Source organism: Mixophyes fleayi, chromosome 4 (genome assembly GCF_038048845.1).
Source record: "Mixophyes fleayi isolate aMixFle1 chromosome 4, aMixFle1.hap1, whole genome shotgun sequence".
Classification (NCBI taxonomy): Eukaryota; Metazoa; Chordata; class Amphibia; order Anura; family Limnodynastidae; genus Mixophyes; species Mixophyes fleayi.
The window spans coordinates 324058782-324081139 of NC_134405.1; the positions used below are offsets into that span (position 1 = coordinate 324058782).

The 22358-nt window shown below is 39.3% G+C and overlaps 1 protein-coding gene across 1 annotated transcript in view; it reads right to left on the bottom strand.

The window, feature by feature from the left end:
• VWF (von Willebrand factor) overlaps window positions 1-22358 on the bottom strand; it is a 154245-nt gene that overhangs the window by 80772 nt on the left and 51115 nt on the right. Inside the window, exons 18-26 of the mRNA XM_075210225.1 lie at window positions 22064-22224; window positions 16772-16875; window positions 11293-11431; window positions 10272-10406; window positions 8784-8930; window positions 6387-6527; window positions 3060-3173; window positions 1978-2134; window positions 401-559 (exon numbers count right to left, since the gene is read on the bottom strand). Coding sequence (XP_075066326.1) covers window positions 401-559; window positions 1978-2134; window positions 3060-3173; window positions 6387-6527; window positions 8784-8930; window positions 10272-10406; window positions 11293-11431; window positions 16772-16875; window positions 22064-22224 — 1257 coding nt within the window. The remainder of the gene's footprint in view (window positions 1-400; window positions 560-1977; window positions 2135-3059; window positions 3174-6386; window positions 6528-8783; window positions 8931-10271; window positions 10407-11292; window positions 11432-16771; window positions 16876-22063; window positions 22225-22358) is intronic.

Here is a 22358-nt window from a genome sequence, read left to right on the forward strand (position 1 = left end):
AATAATAATAATAATAATAATAAAGAAAAAAATAATAAATAACTGAATAAATTATTAAAAAATAAAAAATAAAAATAAAATGCTTTATTTAATGACTAGGAATAGCTGGGAACCTGGCTATCTCTATTCTGAAATGACAATTTTGATAGGAGTACAGGTGGTCCAGGTTGCAGCCTCGTTCAAACAGGAACGGTCTATTTCCACGCCCCCCCCTCCCCATGAACCAGATCCCTTCATTACTTTAGCGCTGCCGCCGTGCCCTCCACAGGTCCTCAGCACAAATTAATAGAGGTGACTTCTGCTATATTGTTACCTCCCCCCCCCCCTCATCCCACAGTGGACTGCTCCTCTAAAAGATTTAATGCAACATATTAACCGAGTAGAGCATAAAATAACTTACCAGGTGGGCAGTGGGCTTGGCAGCCTTCCACACACTTAAGGGGGCAATTTGTAGGTGTGGGGTGTTGACAGGTCTCAGGACAGGCTGGTGCACAACTGTTGTATCTCCATTCACACACATAGTCCAGCTCCTTAATATTCTTCTCTTCACAACTCTGTGCTGTATTCCGAATAAACAAAGAATTATCCTTAGCACTGTCATCCATTGTGTAAAACTACCATCGATGATTTTCCCACAAGTATGAACGTCTTGATAAAGTTCCTCTAAACTTACATATATTACAGCCAATGTTTGATGTCTAAATTGTAATACATTGAGCACTAAGATCATGACATTCATAGATTGTCAGGAGAAGATTAACACTAACACATCAGCAACATATTGGGAGCTAATAAACATATTCTTTATTAATTCACTGATAATGAGAATTACTCTGAAAATTATTGAGAATTAAAAACTATACATTAGCTAAGGATTCAATAAATAATATTGCTCAATGAAGTGTAATATTGGGGTAAGAAACATATAATTGTTTGGTATGTCTTGTGGTTATACAGTCTAATCTGTATTTTAATTTCTATATTTCTATATATTCCTTTTCTTTCATTTCAGTTTCATAAACGTGTTATTTTTATTAAAATAAATATGCCATGAAATACAAAAAGAAATTATAAAAATTAGCTCTAAGATAGGGATGAGTTCTGTTGATGATAAATAATTTTTAACATTGACAATAAAAATGGTTTGATCATTTTATTTGAGTTAGTGATTTGGAATGCTCTATATTTTGAACATTCTGAAGTTATGTATTGGCCTAGTGCTAATGTTTAGGACCCTCTTATAACCTGAGGATAGTGCATAACAAGTACTGCTCAGAACTAACCGTTATATCACTGATTATAGAGGAAACCCTTCTTCTAGTGCGGATAAAACTGCAATATGAACTGTAGAACCTAAAGCTTCCTGGTGCCGATATCAAATTTGTTGATCTTATTTAGCTAAGTCTATTATTTTTTTAAAAAAAACAAAATAAATATGCCTATATTTGTCCAGCTAGTGAATGCATAGCTGAACACCCATATAGCGCTTTTGGGAATTTCTCCCAGAACATGGTGATGCAAATACTTTTTTGGGTGCTTGTGGGTGTGCATGGTGGAAAGCAGAAAATGGGAGCCCAATATACTGCCAATTACCACTTTAGGGACACTCCCTACATTTTTGTTTATACATTTAATTTTTTTTTCCCGCTAAAATTATGCTCACTTCAGCCTAATTTATTGCTTAAAATAATCATAAGAGTTAGGGAACATTTGATGACATGTATCTCGTTTGTGTCTTGATCAGTGACATGGTATTTGTGTGTACATAAACTTGCTTACTTACACAAAATGCTCCTGGTACCTCCTTAGTAACCCTAACAACCCCCCAATCCTTTACTCTACGGCCACACAGTTACCGATGATACGTATTCAGATTCATAGAGAGGTTACTTCTTGTTAGGAGAGGTAATATAATACACTTCTCCTTCCATGGCATAGGGGGGCACACAGGGGGTATATAGGGTCTTTTCTACTCACGACAAAAGTGTGATGATCTCCACGGCACAATCACTCCCTTCTGAGCGCACACATGGGCGTAGGCAGCTATAGAGTCACAGAAGCATGAACAATCTCCAATGGATTCACAGACGCAAGTGTCGTAAGTGCAAATCTCATAGTAGGGCATTGGGTTTACCTGTTGGAATGAAACAATTATAATATACATATATATATATATACATACACACACACATATATGTATACATATATATATATATATATATATATATATACACATATACACGTATGTATACATCTATATATCATCATCATCATAATTTATTTATATAGCGCCACTAATTCCGCAGCGCTGTACAGAGAACTCACTCACATCAGTCCCTGCCCCATTGGGGCTTACAGTCTAAATTCCCTAATACACACACACACACACACACACACACACACACACACACACACACACACACACACACACACACAGACATACAGACTAGGGTCAATTTGTTTAGCAGCCAATTAACCTACCAGTATGTTTTTGGAGTGTGGGAGGAAACCGGAGCCATATATATATATATATATATATATATATATATATATATATATATAGTTATTTGATTGACAAGCTGATTTCTGGATTTACATAATTTCAGTAGCAACATGTATCGAGCTGTGATTTGGCGTAATTGCCAATTTTCTGCAATTTTTTTCCGGCTGGCTTTGAAACAACAAGTCGGACAAATCGCAGCTTGATCCATTTTGTCCAAATTGTATTTTACAACTGTTTGTATCATGGAACCTGGGGCAGCCGTTCTATCCTTCATCCCCCCCATCACTGTGAAATACTGGGGGGTGTAGTAGGTCGAAATGCCAAATAACCACATATATGGAGATTTTTGTGTGTGGGGAAGATTACAGGGTAAAGTGGGCACTTCCCATCTCCAGGACAGACAATCATACATGCTCCAATAAAGGTAATTGGTGGACCTCAGTTATAATTTCTATAGTTATAATTTCTATTTATAGACAGTAAATAGTACTTTGTGACTCAGTGATGTCCACAGTTTCTAGGTGCAATTTAAGGGAGTGGGAAAAAAATCACATACCAATTTCTCACATTCTTCAAAAATGTCACCCAAGAGAACGCTGCAGGCATGTTCTACCGCAGCCTGTTTCATGACATTGCCTTGGCACAGTGGCATGGAAGTTGCATCAGTGAACTATAAGAAAATATATAATAATCATGACACTCTTGACTTAGTATGACGGGACTTGTAGTTGCACAATAGTTGGAGTTTCAAGTTTCTAAAGTTATGATCATGAAGCCAGACAGACAGACATGAGATACATAGGAGACAGACATACGATAGGAGACAGACATGAGACATGAGAAAACAGATAGACAGGAGCCAGACATGAGATAGGAGCTAGACAAGGGATAGACAGGAGATACACATGAGATGAACATGAGATAGGAGATAGACATGAGATAGATAGGAAATTGACATGAGATAGACATGAGATAGATAGGAAATAGACATGCGATGAACATGAAATAGACATGAGATAGGAAATAGACATAACATAGCAGATAGACATGAGATAGGAGATAGACATGAGATAGGAGATAGACATGAGATAGGAGATAGACATAACATAGCAGATAGACATAAGATAGGAGATAGACATGAGATAGGAGATATACATGAGATAGACATGAGATAGTTAGGAGATAGACATGAGATAGACATGAGATAGTTAGGAGATAGACATGAGATAGATAGGAAATAGACATGAGATAGGAGATAGACATGAGATAGGAGATAGACATGAGATAGGAGATAGACATGGGAAAGCAGATAGACATGAGATAGGAGATAGACATGAGATAGGAGATAGACATGAGATAGACATGAGATAGGAGATAGACATGAGATAGTTAGGAGATAGACATGAGATAGAAATGAGATAGATAGGAAATAGACATGCGATGAACATGAAATAGACATGAGATAGGAAATAGACATAACACAGCAGATAGACATGAGATAGGAGATAGACATGAGATAGGAGATAGACATGAGATAGGAGATAGACATGAGATAGACATGAGATAGGAGATAGACATGAGATAGTTAGGAGATAGACATGAGATAGACATGAGATAGATAGGAAATAGACATGCGATGAACATGAAAAAGACATGAGATAGGAAATAGACATAACACAGCAGATAGACATGAGATAGGAGATAGACATGAGATAGGAGATAGACATGAGATAGGAGATAGACATGAGATAGCAGATAGACATGAGATAGGAGATAGACATGAGATAGCCGATAGACATGAGATAGGAGATAGACATGAGATAGGAGATAGACATGAGATAGGAGATAGACATGAGATAGGAGATAGACATAAGATAGACATGAGATAGTTAGGAGATAGACATGAGATTGACATGAGATAGATAGGAAATAGACATGCGATGAACATGAAATAGACATGAGATAGGAAATAGACATAACATAGCAGATAGACATGAGATAGGAGATAGACATGAGATAGGAGAGAGACATGAGATACACATGAGATAGGAGAGAGACATGAGATAGGAGAGAGACATGAGATAGGAGAGAGACATGAGATAGACATGAGATAGGAGAGAGACATGAGATAGGAGAGAGAGATGAGATAGACATGAAATATGAGAGAGACATGAGATAGGAGAGAGACATGAGATAGGAGATAGACATGAGATAGACAGGCGATAGACAGGAGACAAATAAGAGATAGACATGAGATAGACATGAAATATGAGAGAGACATGAGATAGGAGAGAGACATGAGATAGGAGATAGACATGAGATAGACAGGCGATAGACAGGAGACAAATAAGAGATAGACATGAGATAGATAAGAGATAGACATGAGATAGATGAGATAGATAAGAGATAGACATGAGATAGACATGAGATAGATGAGATAGATAAGAGATATACATGAGATAGACATGAGACAGACATGAGAAAGACAAGAGATAGGCAGGAGATAGATAAGAGATAGATAGGAGATAGACATGAGATAGACAGGAGATAGACAGGATATATATAGGAGATAGACAGGAGATATATAGGAGATAGACATGAGATAGATAAGAGATAGACATGAGATCGATAAGAGATATATAGGAGATAGACATGAGATAGACATGAGAAAGACAAGAGATAGACATGAGATAGATAAGAGATAGACAGGAGATAGATAAAAGATAGATAGAAGATAGACAGGAGATAGATAAGAGATAGATAGGAGATAGACAGGAGATAGACATGAGATAGATAAGAGATATATAGGAGATAGACATGAGATAGACATGAGATAGATAAGAGATAGACAGGAGATAGATAAGAGATAGATAGGAGATAGACAGGAGATAAGTAAGAGATCGACGGGAGATACATAGGCGATAGATATATTAACTTATTTCTTTTCATACATTTAAATTCACCCTTTAGAATTTCTATTTATTGTTCGGCTATGACAATAAAGTGAAATTTATTTTAGGATATGATGTTCACAAAGCTTGTCCTCAATGCAACTGATTAAAGCTGATAAAATCAAACTAAACTATCTACAAATGTTCTCATAATCAAAAAATAATTGATAAAATATTACAAAGCTATATTTTACATTTTTAATGTGAAAATAAACAAATGCATTTAATATCATAAATATTACTTTAATTATTGGAAGGGTGGTTAAATGACTTTCAGAAAAACTAACGAGAAAAATATATATGCTAAAATGGTAATACAAACCTCATGCTCTTTTTCTGCAAATGTATTTTTTTACTTTTACAATGTTTTTAATCATTTTTGAAAATGAAAGCATTCCACTGTTTTGTGAAATTAATATTATTAAAAGTTACAATTAATATCAGAAATAATTACAGCCTATGGAATATATCTTATTCTTACGTACAGCTCTGCAGAACACGGTATGTTTGCGTATAACAAATAAAATGTAATTATAGATATTTAAATGCCTTTTTAATAAGACTATAAAATCCATGAATAAGTTAATGCAAACCATATTTCTAATGATTTTTTTAAATGATATTTTTACATTTTTTTAAATAATTTTGGAAACTGAAAGCACTCCAAGGTTATGTGAAAATAACATTGTTAAAAGCTGCAGTAAATGCCACCATTAATTACATTGTATATATAATGCATAACTATAGTTTGTATATCGATTTTTGTACTGTGCTATGGAATATGCCAGCGCTTTATAAATTAAAGTTATAATACTAATAATTATAAGTATGTTAAATAAACTTAGCATGCAAAAATGCATTAAAACGTAAAAAAAAAAATCTAATTTTTCTAAAGATATTTTAAACCTTTACAATGCAGTCTTTATTCTCACCATTGTAGCATCAGCACAAAGAGGTTTTACTTTCCACGAATTTCCAAAGTTGCTGGGGTTATTTTCCACCTGATTATTACTACTCATCAAATCGTTGTTTTCACTTCCATCGAAGTTTCCGCACAAACCACAGACTTTGTCCTGGGGGGAAAAATAAAAAAAAACCATACATATATTTTTAATTGGTTGAACCAATATAAAATATTTTAGTGAGTGTTATTTTATTATTTTAACACACTGGCATGCTTCTTGGTCCCACCATAGTATTTGGTTCTCATATAATTTGTTCTTTTTTCCCCACTTACTCTTTGGAGTTTTGTAACATGTTTGGGTTTTTTTTTCTCTATTTTAAAACCTCACGGTTTTATAGAACACAAACTACCTGTATAATAGTGTTCTTACACTTGTGAGAACAAAGAAAGAAAGTCGACCGTTCATGGATTAGACCAAGTGGTTGGCCTCATAATTTGTAAAGATAGTAACCGGTTGTCTACTTTCAACTCATGACGATGTGACCTCGAGCATCATGTGACCTCAGGCCTCATGACATATTGATCATGTGACAGGGACCATTAAGAGTATCGAGCACAAACCTTTTCATTTGGTCTTTCAGGTTTTTAGGACTTGATTTGTCGCTGAATTTTGTAGGATTAAGAAAAGTCTTGTCTACATTTATTAGGAAAAAAAAAACCTATATAAACTGCTGAGGGTTGCCGACCCCTGGATTAGGGCATATACAGTGGTCAAAATGGAAATTTAGTTAGTTTAGTTTTATTTTGATTTTTTTTAAACACTTGTCCCCCTCTCTGCCCAAATCTGTGTCCGTGCATTTCCCAACCATCCTTCTTTACTACATGTTTTACTTTCATGTTTTGTTTTTTGTTTTTTACTTTGGACAATAATATTATCTTATATTTTAAAATGAATTTCAGTTTATACTTCACCCTGTCACAATTATGCACAACCAAAAATTCTGCGTCCGCCCCCCAAAAAGCCTAGCGCCCTAGGCTGCTGTCTAGTCAGCCTATTGGTTAATCAGGCCCTGGTAAAGTGAGTGCAGTAGGACACACAGCAGGGTGTTATGCGAGAGGCAACGGGGCTGAGGGGTGTTTAGCTTAGCTTGGCTAGAGAGATGGCAAATTGAAACCAGACATAAATAAATGAGGAACAATAAAGTGTTACACAACATGCGCGCAACAAGAAACAGGAAGGGAGTGAGCAGTAATAAATAACAGCTTAGTCAGTGTGTGTTTCGCAGGTCACGTCTGGTGCAGATGTTGCAGCGGTCAGCTGTCAATCACTGGAACATTTTTGGCTGACAGCACCAGTTGTACACCTTAACAAAGATCAGAGTGCAGTGAAGCAGAACAATAACTCACAACACAAACGCAAAACCCAACCAAGACAGCACACCTGTGTCATACACTGATCACACTATATATATGTTCTTATCCAGCCAAACACAGCATGCACAAGGTGGGGTTTGCAAAAAGCGAAGATCCATTTAAACATGAATATAGGAACAGCCAAATAAAAGTAACACTGTTCTGTTCACTAAACCCCTTATTTCAATTTTGTAAGGGAAAGTGGCTTTAAATTGTATTAGCGGAATTGTGCATTCATTGCATTGTAATAGTTATTACGGTATAATAATGTATATTTTCTAATTAGATTTCAACATTGGTATTGCTTTAACATTTTTTTGAAGATTATTGCTTGCTATGGGCCTGAGTCATTAAGGAGAGCAGAGCTTATAAAAGGAGTGACTCTGCACCTGGGCAAAACCATGTTGCATCGGAGGGGGAGGTAAATGTAAAATGTGGGGACAGACTTGTAGTCGGGGTAGGGCATGTCCTAGATCAACTTTAAGTTTGATTGTAAAAATAAAGCTATCAAGTATTTCTGTGGTGCATGAAAACACAGCCAGTATTTAACTTATGGGCAACATAATAAACTAATTTGCACCCCTTGCATTGTAACATGGTTTGTCTCAGAGAACATTTACTCCTTTTTTATACTTTGCTCTCCTTTATGACTTGGGCCCTATTTGTTAAACATCTCAAATTGGGATTAAGTACTTTTATGAATAACATTGCCAAGAATCGGGCATCATTTTCGATTTTTAGAGGCACAATGTAGACATATATAGAGATCTGTGTGATGTTAATCCATACATGAGAGGCATTTTGTTTAAAAGTAACATTTCCAATGCCTACAAAACAGCGGAGGCAGACATTTTTGTTTTGAATGAAACCGATTTCGAAGTGCCTTGGTGAGGCCACTATCTGCTTCCATACTTCCATACCCATAATGACTGCCTCCACCGCGCAGGTGCATTTTACACGTAGCTATCGTTTACTTATTTTTATTTAGATGCAGTAATAGAAGACTGTTTACCCTTAAGGTTTCCTTCAAAGTGATATAAAATCTCATCCCTTTGTCCCAAATAACAGACAATTCACTTCCAAGTGTCAGAATGTAGAAGTTACCAGACTGCATCACATCAAAGCCAGCTTCATTATTCAGAGGTCTTTTAATGGAGACCTAAACAAAAAAGAGATAAAGTTAAAACCATTCTGTAATTACAGAGACATTGGGGCTGGGGAAGTACACCAGTTTGCTTAGCGTATATCTTGTGTGAAATCACTTTGCGTATGCATAACAAAACACAGTTCAGTACAGTACCTTAACCAGTTATATACATTTCAATCTATTGCAATACTTTATCCCTTTTTTTTTTTATAAACATGAAATTGAATAGGATTATTGATTAATTATTAATTATTATTAATTGATTTGCTCCACATCTGTTGCACCACTTTGCAAATCCCTACACTGGCTCCCTGTGTCCTCCAGAATCAAATTCAAATTACTCACCCTTACCTACAAAGCCCTCAACAACAACAACACCACTTGTACATCTCAAATCTCATATCAATATACTCTCCCTCCCGCCCTCTTAGATCTACCTCTGACCTTCACCTTGTCTCGTCTCTGGTAACCACCTCTCACTCCCGCCTACAAGACTTCTCCTGTGCTGCTCCCCATTTATGGAATTCCCTACCACGCTCAATCAGACTTTCCCACAGCCTTTATATCTTTAGATGCTCTTTGAAAATCCATCTCTTGTTTAGAGGTGACCTTATCCCCGATAACACTATTCACACTAATGCACCCTCACAACTGTCCCAATCTCCACTCTGAGCCACACTCACTCCTATTGTTTCAGCTGTGCCCTCTCCCACTTAGAATGTAAGCTCTCTAATGAGCAGGGTCCTCCATACCCTTTGTTTTCATGTCTGCATTTATTTTGTATACCTTGTATGTCCTTGTTTTATGTTTGTCCTGTCTTCCCTACTGTACGTCGCTGCGGAGCACTGTGGAGCCTTACTAATCTACGATAATAATAATAATAATTATGATAATAAGGGGCTTATGCTAATTTGTACTGTGCACACCCACAAAAGGACGTAATGAAGTGTCATGGACACAACAGAGAATAGTGTCTTGCCAGTTATTAATAAATGTGAATATGAAATGGAATTAAATACAAACCCTTTCATATGTTATTTTTCCCTTTCAATAATCGAACGAGAATCTTTCTAAAGGGAAATATCAATTGAGTAATGGGGAATGATTTGATATAATATAACCGCAACGCTAATGATTTAATTACTGTCAACTGGAGGGGTCAATATGCAATTAGCCAATCAGAAGCGGGTAGATAGTGCTGCAGACGGTCTCCTAAAAGGTGTGTTTGGGGATGTACCCACGAATAATTATGTTGCAGTGAATATGTATATATGTTATGTATATATATGTATATATGTTATTTATATATGTATATTTTCAAGACAATAAAAATGATGTGTGTACTATACAAACCTGTTCATGCGCTAACTCAATTTCTCCATTTCTGAAGAAAATAGTAATCTTTTTGGAACATTTCTCTCCGGAGAACCCACAGCCCACATTTCCAACAAGAATACGGAAGGTTCCAGGTTCCCCGTTGCAGTAATCCTAGAGGGGAAATAATGAAATCTATTCTTAGGATATTTTCTGTATGTCAGAACAGTCTGTGATCCACACATTATACCACACTGGATCCCCCCAGAAATGAGGTCAAAGTGGCAAGGGCATGGACCGCCCCCCGCTCACCAGATGTTGTAAATCTCGGCATTGCGCATCGGTGGTTGGCCACGAAGACGCAATTAACAGCAAATAGCGTCACCCAGCTCTGTCTCCACCCACTTCACTAGGAAGTGGGCGTGATCCAAGAGAGATCCCAGATATGGGAGATTTTCCCAGACATGCAGGGAGAATAGACAAGTATGGAGGTAAGTACACAAGCTGGCATGATAGTCAAACACCATTTTATGGGGAAATCATTGCCATGTGGTAATAAAATTTCAGCCATTTTGTGGGTTCATTACAATACGACGTATCAGTTCACTAGGATCTAGTGATATCACTGGTACATGAGCCATTGTGTGGACTGTGTAAATCATGCTGAAGCCATACAGTGATAGTTTCTACAGTCCATAAATTGTCTGTTTATAGTACACTTTTATTCATACTTGCCTACTTTCCGTAGGCGATGTCCGGGAGAGGGGCGTGACTAATGGGTGGGAGGGGCAGGGGCGCATCGAATCGCGTCATTTTGGCCTTGCCCCCACAAGTAAAACAACGTTTTGGCGCGGGGGGAGGGGCCAAAATGACAAGGGATTTCCGGGATGCGGGAGAAATGCCAGCTCTCGTGGGAGCCCGGGAGACTGGCCCGAATTTTGGGAGTCTCCCGGACTTTCCGGGAGAGTTGGCAAGTATGCTTTTATTTCATATATGAGTGCCAGGATATGAGTCCTATTAATGCTGACTTATTAATATAATGCTGGACATTCATTCTTACCTGAGCCATGACATACTGGCAGTCGCCAGGGAAGTTGTACTTCATGCCATCAAACGTGAAGTAATGAGACACTCCAATGGCTGAACAGGTGGAGTCACACACCTTCTTACTGCACTGCCATTTTCTATTTTGACAAACGCTAAAAAAACAAAGTATTTTTTATTTTCACTTTATATATGTATTTTTTCCTTTGTTCACATTACAGTTAAACTTTTGTTTAGTTTTCCATAAATGTTAAGCCTTTACCCCAACCTTCTAATAAAGGTTTGCCATGAAGCAGACGCCATTTGAACCCTGTCAACCATGCACATATTATTAGTACGATAAAGTTATCTTTAGTTGCGCTGTACACACCAGCATAGATAAAGATAGATCATATTCTGGCGGTATTTGACTGTCCCCAGTTGCGCCACACGGCAGAACGAACTGACTGTCGTTATCTCAGCTCTTTTCACGGAATATAAATTCTGATCAATGATTTATCAGTACAATGTGACGTAACGTTCCAAAATGGCAAAGCGAAACCGGAAATCCGCAACTCTGCAGAAAAAGGGCCTATTCTGATGCCAAAGTCTGATATACACACAATATTGTCTTTTGACCATGGAAGGACATTGGCCCACACAAAAACAAATCCACTGGAACATGGTCAGAAAATAGTTCCCAGGAAGAGATTGCACTGGTCGAAGGTGATCCCAATGAACCGCTGCTGTGAGGCAGGAATGCTAAACACTGCGCCACCCACACCGGATATAGTCTAGGGGCTAGATTTACTAAGCTGCGGGTTTGAAAAAGTGGGGATGTTGCCTATAGCAACCAATCGGATTCTAGCTGTCATTTTGTAGAAGGTACTAAATAAATGAAAGCTAGAATCTGATTGGTTGCTATAGGCAACATCCCCACTTTTTCAAACCCGCAGCTTAGTAAATCCATTCAGCGAATAACCTGGATTATTACATTTATTCACAGGCTAGCTTTGGGGGTTAGAGCACAATAATCAAAATACATGCAAATGAAAAGTACAATGGTTTACAAGTCATTTTTATACAGTTAATTATTTGCCGTCAAAATATTTTTTGGGGCCTGTTAATGAACCTCCGAAGATCCCTCCCCAACAGGCTTTGTGCTCCTCCCTCCTTCCTATCGCACATTGCACAAAGACCTTCAGAACCTGTAGGTAAAGTGATGGAGATTGCGATCACTTTACTATAGACCAGTGTTAGCTAACCTGTGACACTCCAGGTGTTGTGAAACTACATGTCCCAGCATGCTTTGCCAATATACAGCAGCTTACTGCTGGAAGGGTATGCTGGGACTTGTCGTTTCACAACACCTGGAGTGTCACAGGTTAGCCAACACGGCTATAGACTATTCCCTGGGACAAGCTCCTATCTGTGTCACTGTCTCAGCTATGGAATTTTAATAAATAGTTGCATTAAATAATTTATTATCATTGCCGTAAGAAATGATAATTAACATGAAGAAAATACGATTGGTCATCAATAGACCCCTTAATCCCTAGAGCAAGACACATCCTACGACACTTAGGGCGCCCTTAATGGTGAAATAGAAACCGGGATACACACAAGAGATTTTCTCTGTCTATTAAAATTCTCCCTTTGCTCCATTTTTAGTTCTAAGTACGGACATGACCAATAAGAAGCCATCGCGGTATACTTTACTTTCACTTAACAGAGTAAGAGATAGGGATCATTGCTCTCTATTGTAAAGGCATACTCTGTATCCAGCGAGGGCTCCAACACATGGGCACTTTCATATGCCGGTCACAGCTGGGTTCACAGTAAATACATAAAACCATTAATAGATAGAAAAAGCTATATATTACTAAGCTGCCATGCTTATACTTATCTATGCTTTCTATCACTCAGCAGGTTACCGCGTTAGGAGGGAGAAGCTTCTATAACTGAGCAGGCAGAGTGTGAGTGACAGCTTTGCAGACTTGCCGTGCAGAAATGTGAATTGGTGGTTTCATACAACAAGTGTACCACGTAAACAAAATTGAATGGTCTTAAAATATATTTTTGTTTGAACAAGTAATAAAACATTTGTGAACTGATTCTTTAACTATTGGTTCAACATCACAACTTTTTCAGAGAACCAAACTATAGGAGATTGGCATGGGAGACATGCTTATAAACCAAAATGTGCACTAATAATCAATAATAGTATTTTAATTGCAACATTAATATATAAGAACAATTAAAGTAAATAAAACATAAAACCTTATAGGTATATTTTGAACCTAGTAAGTAATTGGACTGATCTGTGTCTTTACTTTACTGTAACATCCAAAAATAATATTAGCAAAACAACAGATGTTTTGGTTACATCTATATAAAACTATTTGTTTAAAAATAAACTGAAATATACAATCGCGCTAATAATGTTGCAAATTTATGGGATGCATTTAATAAAATACATTATTGTACCCAAATGACCAATTTAGGCAGATAATGAAATATAGTATGATTGCGTAATAATGTATTCTTAGCAATTTAGAGCTATTTGTCCCTGACACATTTCCAAATTAATGGTAGATTTAGTATGAATGGAATAACAGTAGAAATATGTTTATACTTTATTATGGTGACCGGGACATCCGTTGTATTTTCCACACCCAATACACATTCACTAGGCAAACTAACTGTACTAAACAAAGCAAAACAGCATGGGGGAGATTTATCAAACCTTATAACAAGGACAAGTGGAGGTGTTGCCCATAGCAACCATTCATATTCTAACTGTCATTTATCTAGTACATTCTAGAACAGTGTTGGCTAACCTGTGACACTCCAGGTGTTGTGAAACTACAAGTCCCAGCATACCCTTCTAGCAATATGCTGCTATATATTGGCAAAGCATGTTGGAACTTGTAGTTTCACAACACCTGGAGTGTCACAGGTTAGCCTACACTGTTCTAGAACATGACAACTAGATTCTGATTGGCTGCTATGGGAATCATCATCATTTATTTATTTATTGACAGAGAAGGCGTAGACTTGATAGAGACTGTTAAAGTCGAATAATTGACTGAAGAAAAGTATATTGATTAAAATTGTTTTACCGTGCGATTGCGATCAGTACGCCACGTGTCATGACGCAATCGCACGATAAATCACGCACGCATACACTTACACATTAACTTATATATATTTCATATTTATAATAGTTCCAATCCACGGTCATTTGTGAACAAATGTAGCAGAGTTTATGGTGAAGTATTATAATGTTATGTACACGTTAGTGAGATCTAAGGTTCAGGTCACAGGAAACATATCATGTCTGGTATCATTCTAATCCCCTATTTATCCGCAGACGTCCGGTTCAATCGCCTAAAAGAATGCACCATGCATATGCTAGTTATGAATTATAGGGAATAAATGATCAGAATGGTATTGTCTGTGTAATGTTAATAGACCAGTTTGAACTAGTTCTTGGCGGGAAGATTAGTATGCATCTTCTGGACAGCTGACCCTCACCCTTGGAGGGCATCGTTTGAACTGGCCAACGACCTGCATTACACTGGACCTTCCTGAAGTCTGAACCTATGGAAACATGCCAAATCATCTGTATTGTTTTCACTATATCACTGATTGTATATAAGCAGGGGCTCTGGGACCAACATGCAGTCACTCTGACCACAGTCTTCAGGACTGAAGGACTGTCTAGCTGGATCCAGCAGTGCGCAACACCGCGCAGCGTATGTATTGGCTGTACTTATTTATTGAACTGTTATTCTTTTTCTCCTGATAATAAATCGCTTTGTGCTTTGGAACCACACAAATCGCATAGACAATGATTATTGGTAAACGATAAAATATATGTAATAAAATGATAGAAAGGGCTCTGCTCGTGAGAGCATACAATCTAGAGGCCATTATGTTGGCTGAGCTGATCAACCAACTCTCTAGGAACTAGTGACCTCAGTGGGGCGTGTCATTAAGAATTAGTGATGTTGCAAATATCCAGCCAATCAATTCACAAAGCGTGTGTGATGTCACTAGTTTCTAATGAATTGATAGGCTGCATTTTCATGGTTACTGACTCCACCCACAAAATGGCTTCCTAGTGATGGGTTTGTGCCCCATACCTCAGTTATATCACTAGCTCCTAGTGAATTGATAAGCTGCTTACACTTAAATCACATTGTGCACAGATGCACTGTGTCATTTTTGCTACACAGATCATGTCTTGGCCGCGTGGAACACATGGCTCCAATACTGTGAGCCAGCAATGCTAACCACTGTGTCACCGTACCACCAGGTACAATTACTGTTACCAAAACCTGAGCCCATTGAAATTTGAACTCTCAAAATCTTTTTTTGTATTTTGAATTCTTAAGGGGGAGGAGTCAACTTCGATGCATCTAACTGGACAATTAGTGCCGCTTGCCCATTAGGAAGACGTATGATATATTATTTAAAATTACAAATAAGGTTCTGGCCAAAGTTAAAAAAAACAACAGCAAAAAATACATAGATGTGGTGTTTTTATTAAAGAGGGTAACCGATGTTCCCAAAATTGATGGAGCTCTGGTTCTTGTGGAGAGTAAATTAGGAAACCCCAACAATCGTCAACGATACAACAATGTGTAAAACTGGGACGTTCGTATTCACAGCAGCTATATCCAGGGCCCATCTGTGTGGGGCTCAATACTTTTAGTAGAAGGGAACCCAAATATTAATTTCCCCCACTTCAATATGCAACAGCACTAAAAAATAGTACATGACATTTATGGCTGAATTTGATTTTGGCTAAAATAATACATTTAAAGCCACAAATTCATAAGATCTCTGAGAACTCCAAGGTTGGTTACTATGATTTGGGGGCTACCCACAATATAGGGTCCCCATGTCATTCAAAGTGGCCAGCTCTACGGCTAGTTGGCGCTGGTCTAATTGTTTTTATTAGAGGGGAAACAAAAGAGTGTGCTCCTCTCTACTAACTGCAACTAGTCCAAACAAGGACAAGCACAGAGACTCTTTCTAGCCACATTGGTGATGATTTGGGCATGGAACCCAAAGACCCCTGTCCATTATACAATAAACCAAACATAATACAAATATACTGAAACCAATGAAAATGTAATTTGTATAGATAGATTCTGAGAAGGGCAGAACACTACATCACTGGGCCTCAAAATTTGGAGAAGGGGCCCAGCATTGCAGTCTATCCCCCTAGGGCCCCAACTATGCTCATCTGAGTATGAGTGAGCAATGTGCACTGAATCACTGTTTCTTTTTTACTTTTGCACTTAAATATCAGTGTCAGTTACCACTGCCGTTGCACAGAGCACAACTCATCTCCAGGTGCCGTACCCCCGCGGTAGTTCCACCACTAGTAATAGTTTAATATTAGGTATATACAACTAAACTGGTACAAACTGTTTCAAAGTGCCATATGACAACAAATTACATAATAAATGTCACTTATAATTTGCAAAATAATGTATGCTGACCATGTGTTGCAGTCTATATCCACCGATTGCCCCGGAGCGTATTCCTTCCCTGCATGGAAACACGGGCACTTATCTGGAAAAATGCACCTTGAATTATGTCGAACCTAAAAATGAAAACAAATCATATATGCTGTTAATGTGTCCCTTTACTGTGACCTGAGCTACAGTCTTTTATCATCCCACATAAAATAACAATGATGTCTTTAACAATAGCGGAGGGCGGCATGTGGCCCCCTAGAAGCTCAAGTAAAGCCTTTCTTATCAATAGTCTGTAGCCCTGTTTGATAGCGACTTCTCTTTCAGATGCCAGCGTTACCAGTCACACCTGCTGCTGAGCTGCTCAGGATGTGGGAACTGTCTTACTCTAATTTTAAAATGAATAATAAGCTGTATTTGTAGCTGAAGTGGGTACACTAGTTTCTGATACTACCCTAATGCAACTCTATAATGTGCGTCTAAGGCAGTCCTCAGTGTACTATCACCTATGGAGATAACTACTGGCACTGGGACTTTTGAGCGGTGGCACGAGGTGGAGACTCTGCCATAGTGTGAACTGAAACTGGGCCATCCGCCCTATTCCCCAAGGATTCCAGCAGCTAGCGGTATATTCAGGGCTAGCTCATCCATAATTCAGGTAAACGGAGTGTGCGCTTACTTTTAAAGAAAAAAGTTGACATGTAAAATTATCCTTTAATTGCTAATGGGGCACGTCAGCTGGTCATTGGAAGGAAGGGAGCGCCAGAGATATGGAGCAAGGGAGGGAAGTTATCCAACTTGAGATATAATAATAAAAGGAAAACTAATAAGATAATAATGAATGGTTTTATACTGCACTTTTCAGCAATGTCTTTCTATAATCCAGCACAGCTCTTTATACAACACAACACTCTGCAAGTGCCGGAACTATTGTGAAAGTAGGGGATGCGGAAAGTATGGGATCTGGAGGTTGCAGGGCACAGCAATTCCCCCCTCAGATGCCCCCCGAGGCTCCTGCAGCGTTCTCTGATGCCCCCGCTCCCCCCACGCTATGAAAAGAGTAGAGCGGTGGGCGCACAGAAGAGGCCCCTGTTTTGCTCTTTTCAGTGCATAATGGGGGGCCTGGGTGGCTATAGTGGCATCGCCAGGCCCCCACCAAGGCTCGTGTCATATCCTAATGCAAAGACATTAACCAATTCTGCCTGATGATATAAAGACATCACTGTAAACTACAGGAAGACGCTGTAGGAATAGATCAATGTGATTATTAAAAGCTTGAAGAGGGCAGGCCAGTCACAGAAGTAGGGAGTGAGCGGGCAAGAATCCAAGATGTAACTGATACAAGGGATTAAGGAGCCTTTTATACATCACATCACGATCACAAAATATAAATATTTGTATTGTGGATTTCTATAACACAGCCAAAAATAAATTGTCGGAAAAAGAAAATGTCAGGAGCACAGGTTTTAGTGCTGAGAATTACATTGTATGTGTACACAACCTCCTCCTGAACTTTATATTATTGATTTCAATTTATAGAACAGATATAAGAATTCCCATCAATCAGAATTTTTTTCAGTAGCTCATTCTCCACTGTTTTCCGATGTTTGTTGCAGGTGACTGCCATCTACTGGCTGAAGAAGAGTTATACATGTAAAAGAGCTAATTCCCATTTTTGCGAATCTGTTTTGTATTCCATAGATATCCATATTTTATAAATATTTCCATTTGAATACACGTTCCAATGCTGATTTGATGTTGGTATTAGATAACTTAGAAGGAAATGTTTGCAGAAAAGGACATATGAATAAGGATTTGAAATACTGACCAGAAGATTTTAGCTCTGTACTACACTTGCAGAATGAAGGCAGTAATTCACAGCCCTCCCACCATGCTCCCTCCTCTGGGATCTTGCGGATGAAAAAATTAAGACAAGTATGGCTTACTGCTTTATAGATTATGCATTATTCATCCATTTGGTCTGATTTCCAGCTGCACAGATTTTAGAACACATGATTACAAGTATCAGGGCTTTTACCAGAAATAGCGGGGACCCAGGCCCGGCGCTCCCATTAGGCAACCTTAGGCAGTTTCCTAGGGCGCCGGGACCTGCAGGGCGCCGCTGACTAGATTTTCTAATCTAGCGGCTCAGGAGAGGGTTGCAGCGGCGGCGGGGTGCTGCCGCTGTTTTCCAGTGTCCGCGGCGCATCAGCGAAGTATCACACTATCTGTCACTGACAGACAGTGTGAATAAAGTTCTCTCCCGATGCCCCCCTTCCCTTCCAGCATGCATCACTCCGCCTCTGTGTGAAGAAGGCGCGGATCAGCTAGAGAAAAGAAAGAAAAGGTTGCCTAGGGCGCCGTGAACCCTAGCACCGGCGCTGCGGGGACCCATTATGAAAATTTTGAAGGGGCATCAACTTTTAATACCCAGCTCTGCTCCATAGCCAAACAAACACCCATCTATGGAGCTATGTGACTCCAATATAGCACCGGGAAGTTACACCGCCAGCAATCTTAAAGGAGAATTCGCCCTACTGATTAATTTAATCTTCTGCTTTGTACACCTCCTCCTCCCCAACAGAGCTACCCGGCTCCTCGCTTCTTACCTAGTGGTATCTTCTCTCCTTGGGGGTGTGGTGTTGGGCTGTGACATCAGAGCCCAGCGTCACACCCCCAGCCAATTACAAACATGGAGGAGCAGCAGTCATCAGCTCTACAGGGAAGAAGCTACCAGCTGCCGCCCCTTCATATCAGCAGCCGTCGCGCAGTGGGGCGTCGTGATGACAATCAAGACACAGAATGACAGACATTATAAGACATCTAGCACACAAATACTTGATAGCTTTAGTTGTACACTGGAATTTAAAGTTGATCTAGGACATGCTCTACCCCATACTTGCCAACTCTCCCGGAATGTCCGGGAGACTCCCGCATTTTGAGAGAGTCTCCCGGACTCCCGGGCGAGTGTGGCAAAATCCCGGATCTGCCCACTTCCTAGTGAAGTGGGCAGAATTAGGTCACAAACGCCGCGATTCCTGGTGAATCGCGGCGTTTGGCCCCGCCCCCTCTGTCAAATGACGCATTTTGCGTCATGACGTCATGGGGGCGGGTCCAAAATGACACGGATTTTGGAGGCCCGCCCCCCCATGACGCCCACCTCCCCCGCAGGCTCCCGGATACCAACATTGTAAAGTTGGTAAGTATGCTCTACCCAAACTATACCAAGGTGCAAAGTTACTCATTATTTTTGCTTTACTTTCCTTAATAAATCAGACCCCATGTCTTCAAATCTATAGGTGTTCTCTGAAAACCCATCTCTTTTAAAGCTTACCTTATCCCCGATAACACTATTCACACTAATGCACCCTCACAACTATCCCAATCTCCACTCTGAGCCACACTCGCTCCTCTTGTTTCAGCTGTGCCCTCCTCCCTTTAGAATGTAAGCTCTCTAATGAGCAGGGTCCTCCTTACCCTTTGTTTTCATGTCTTTATTTATTTTATCTACCTTGTATGTCCTTGTTTTATGCATGTCCTGTTTTCCCTATTGTACGGCGCTGCGGAGCACTGTGGAGCCTTACAAATCTATGATATTATTATTATTATTATTATTATTATTAATAATAATAATAATAATAATAATAATAATAATATTATAAGTCTTCTGCTTATATAAAGTATAATAATGGTTAGGTGAATCTATAGTCTCATTGGAAGCAGGTAAAACAGATCTTTTTGAGGTCAGATAATATATATTATAATGTAGCATAAAAAAACAGTTTGCAGCAATTTTTAGCAGAGGACCAGGATGTACACTGGCTATAAGTAACAGCAGAACACGTTTAATGTGAAAACCCGATGAAAAGTCTATGATGCATTGTGCACTTACATCTGACAGGTCTGCCGTGAGTCAGACAATACGGGACACTGCTTTTGAAAAGAAATCTCCCATTGAGGCAGAGGCCCTTGGGTCTGAATTTCAACTCAGTCATTATACGACTATAATAAGTCTCCTGACCTCTGTGTGCTTCACATATGTCTGCAACTGTAAAACAGGATACCTGCAGGACCGCACACAAAACCAGATGTGCCGTTCACTTTAACCTTCTCGGGGGGATAAATTACTTGTCACTTGCATTGAACAACTTCCATCCGTCAATGGGACAGAGGAGTCATATTAGAATTCCTGGGGGTATGATGTGTGCTAAACCTATATAGTGAAACTTTTTTTCGGATCCTTTCTGATATTTTACATATGTTACCAGTTTGTATGGGCACCTGAGTGCAATAAACTGGTGTTTGATACATATTTTGGATACACTAAGCCCATTGCACTGAAGTGTTCGGTGAGATTTAGAGTTGTCCCGAAGTTAAGGAATATTATTCATAAGCGGCTAAAAACTGATGGCGGTGCCACCTCTGCATCCAGTGGTGGACTTACTGCCAGTGCAGCATGCGCGGCCTTTACGGGGGCCCACTAATGCTTTTACCCCTTCCTTGGTCCCTGCTCCGCTCTTCTGTCTCGTATTACTATGGAGCCCGGCAGTGCCGTGTTCTCCCCCCATCTTAACCCCTCTCATTTGTGCCATTGGAGTCCTTGGTTATATTGGGGCCACCACAATAGAGGACCCAAGTTCCAGGTTTTCAGTCTCCCCGCCCTCCTGATTTCGTTATTGTGTGACTTTAACTTATCGCTAACGCGTTTGGACCATTGCATCAGCAGCCTACGCAGTCATGAGAGCAGGAGGTAGGGATGACATAGGGCTTGTGGCCTAAGGCAATTCAGGCCCTCTGTTGAGGGGGCCCAATATAATCGGAGACCTTAACAGAGCAGAGGAAGTATTTAAGGGAGAGGTGAGCTAAAAGAAAATGGTCAACGCTCTCCTACACTGAGGATTGGCGTTGTAATATATTAGCTATGCTATATATTCCTCTGTATAACTAAGCATAGAGTTATAATATAAACTCTGTGTCTTACTAAGAGGCGCGAGGGTTGGAGATACAATTGCCCCGCCTGCTTCAACGACTCTCGTCAGTAAGCTCCACCCACCTCTTCTTTTCCTGCCTCACCTCCACATCTCCTGAAAGCAATGTTGAAAATAGTGGGTGATTATGAGATATATATTGTTTGCACCACATTAAACAATGATGTGGTTTTGTTGACAACGTCCTCTGAAAAGTAATCATACTGGAACAGAAATGAAAAATAAATGAAAAGGATGCAACTTGGACTGTAGTCTATAGCCAGACGACCTGCGGATAAAGACACTTCATCATCCTAAAGGATGCAGTAGGTACATAAAAACTCCTTACCATTCCCTCCGGGCACATGCAGCCCGAAATACAGCCAGAACTCAAACATTCAAATTCGTAGTTTTGGCAGGTTTTGGTGCACTCTACTCCTTTCATTGTCGGGTCGTTAGGAGAGCATACCACTTTCTGCAGGGGTCTCCGGCACATCAAGCTCCGTTTTACTGTAAATTAAATAAGAGAAAGTGTCAAATCTTCATTTGGCTCAGTTCAGGAACTACAGCTTGATCTTCAATACTTATTAAAGCGCACATACAGTCAGACCTCATCGATATTTCAGTTTTAATGCATGAAAAAC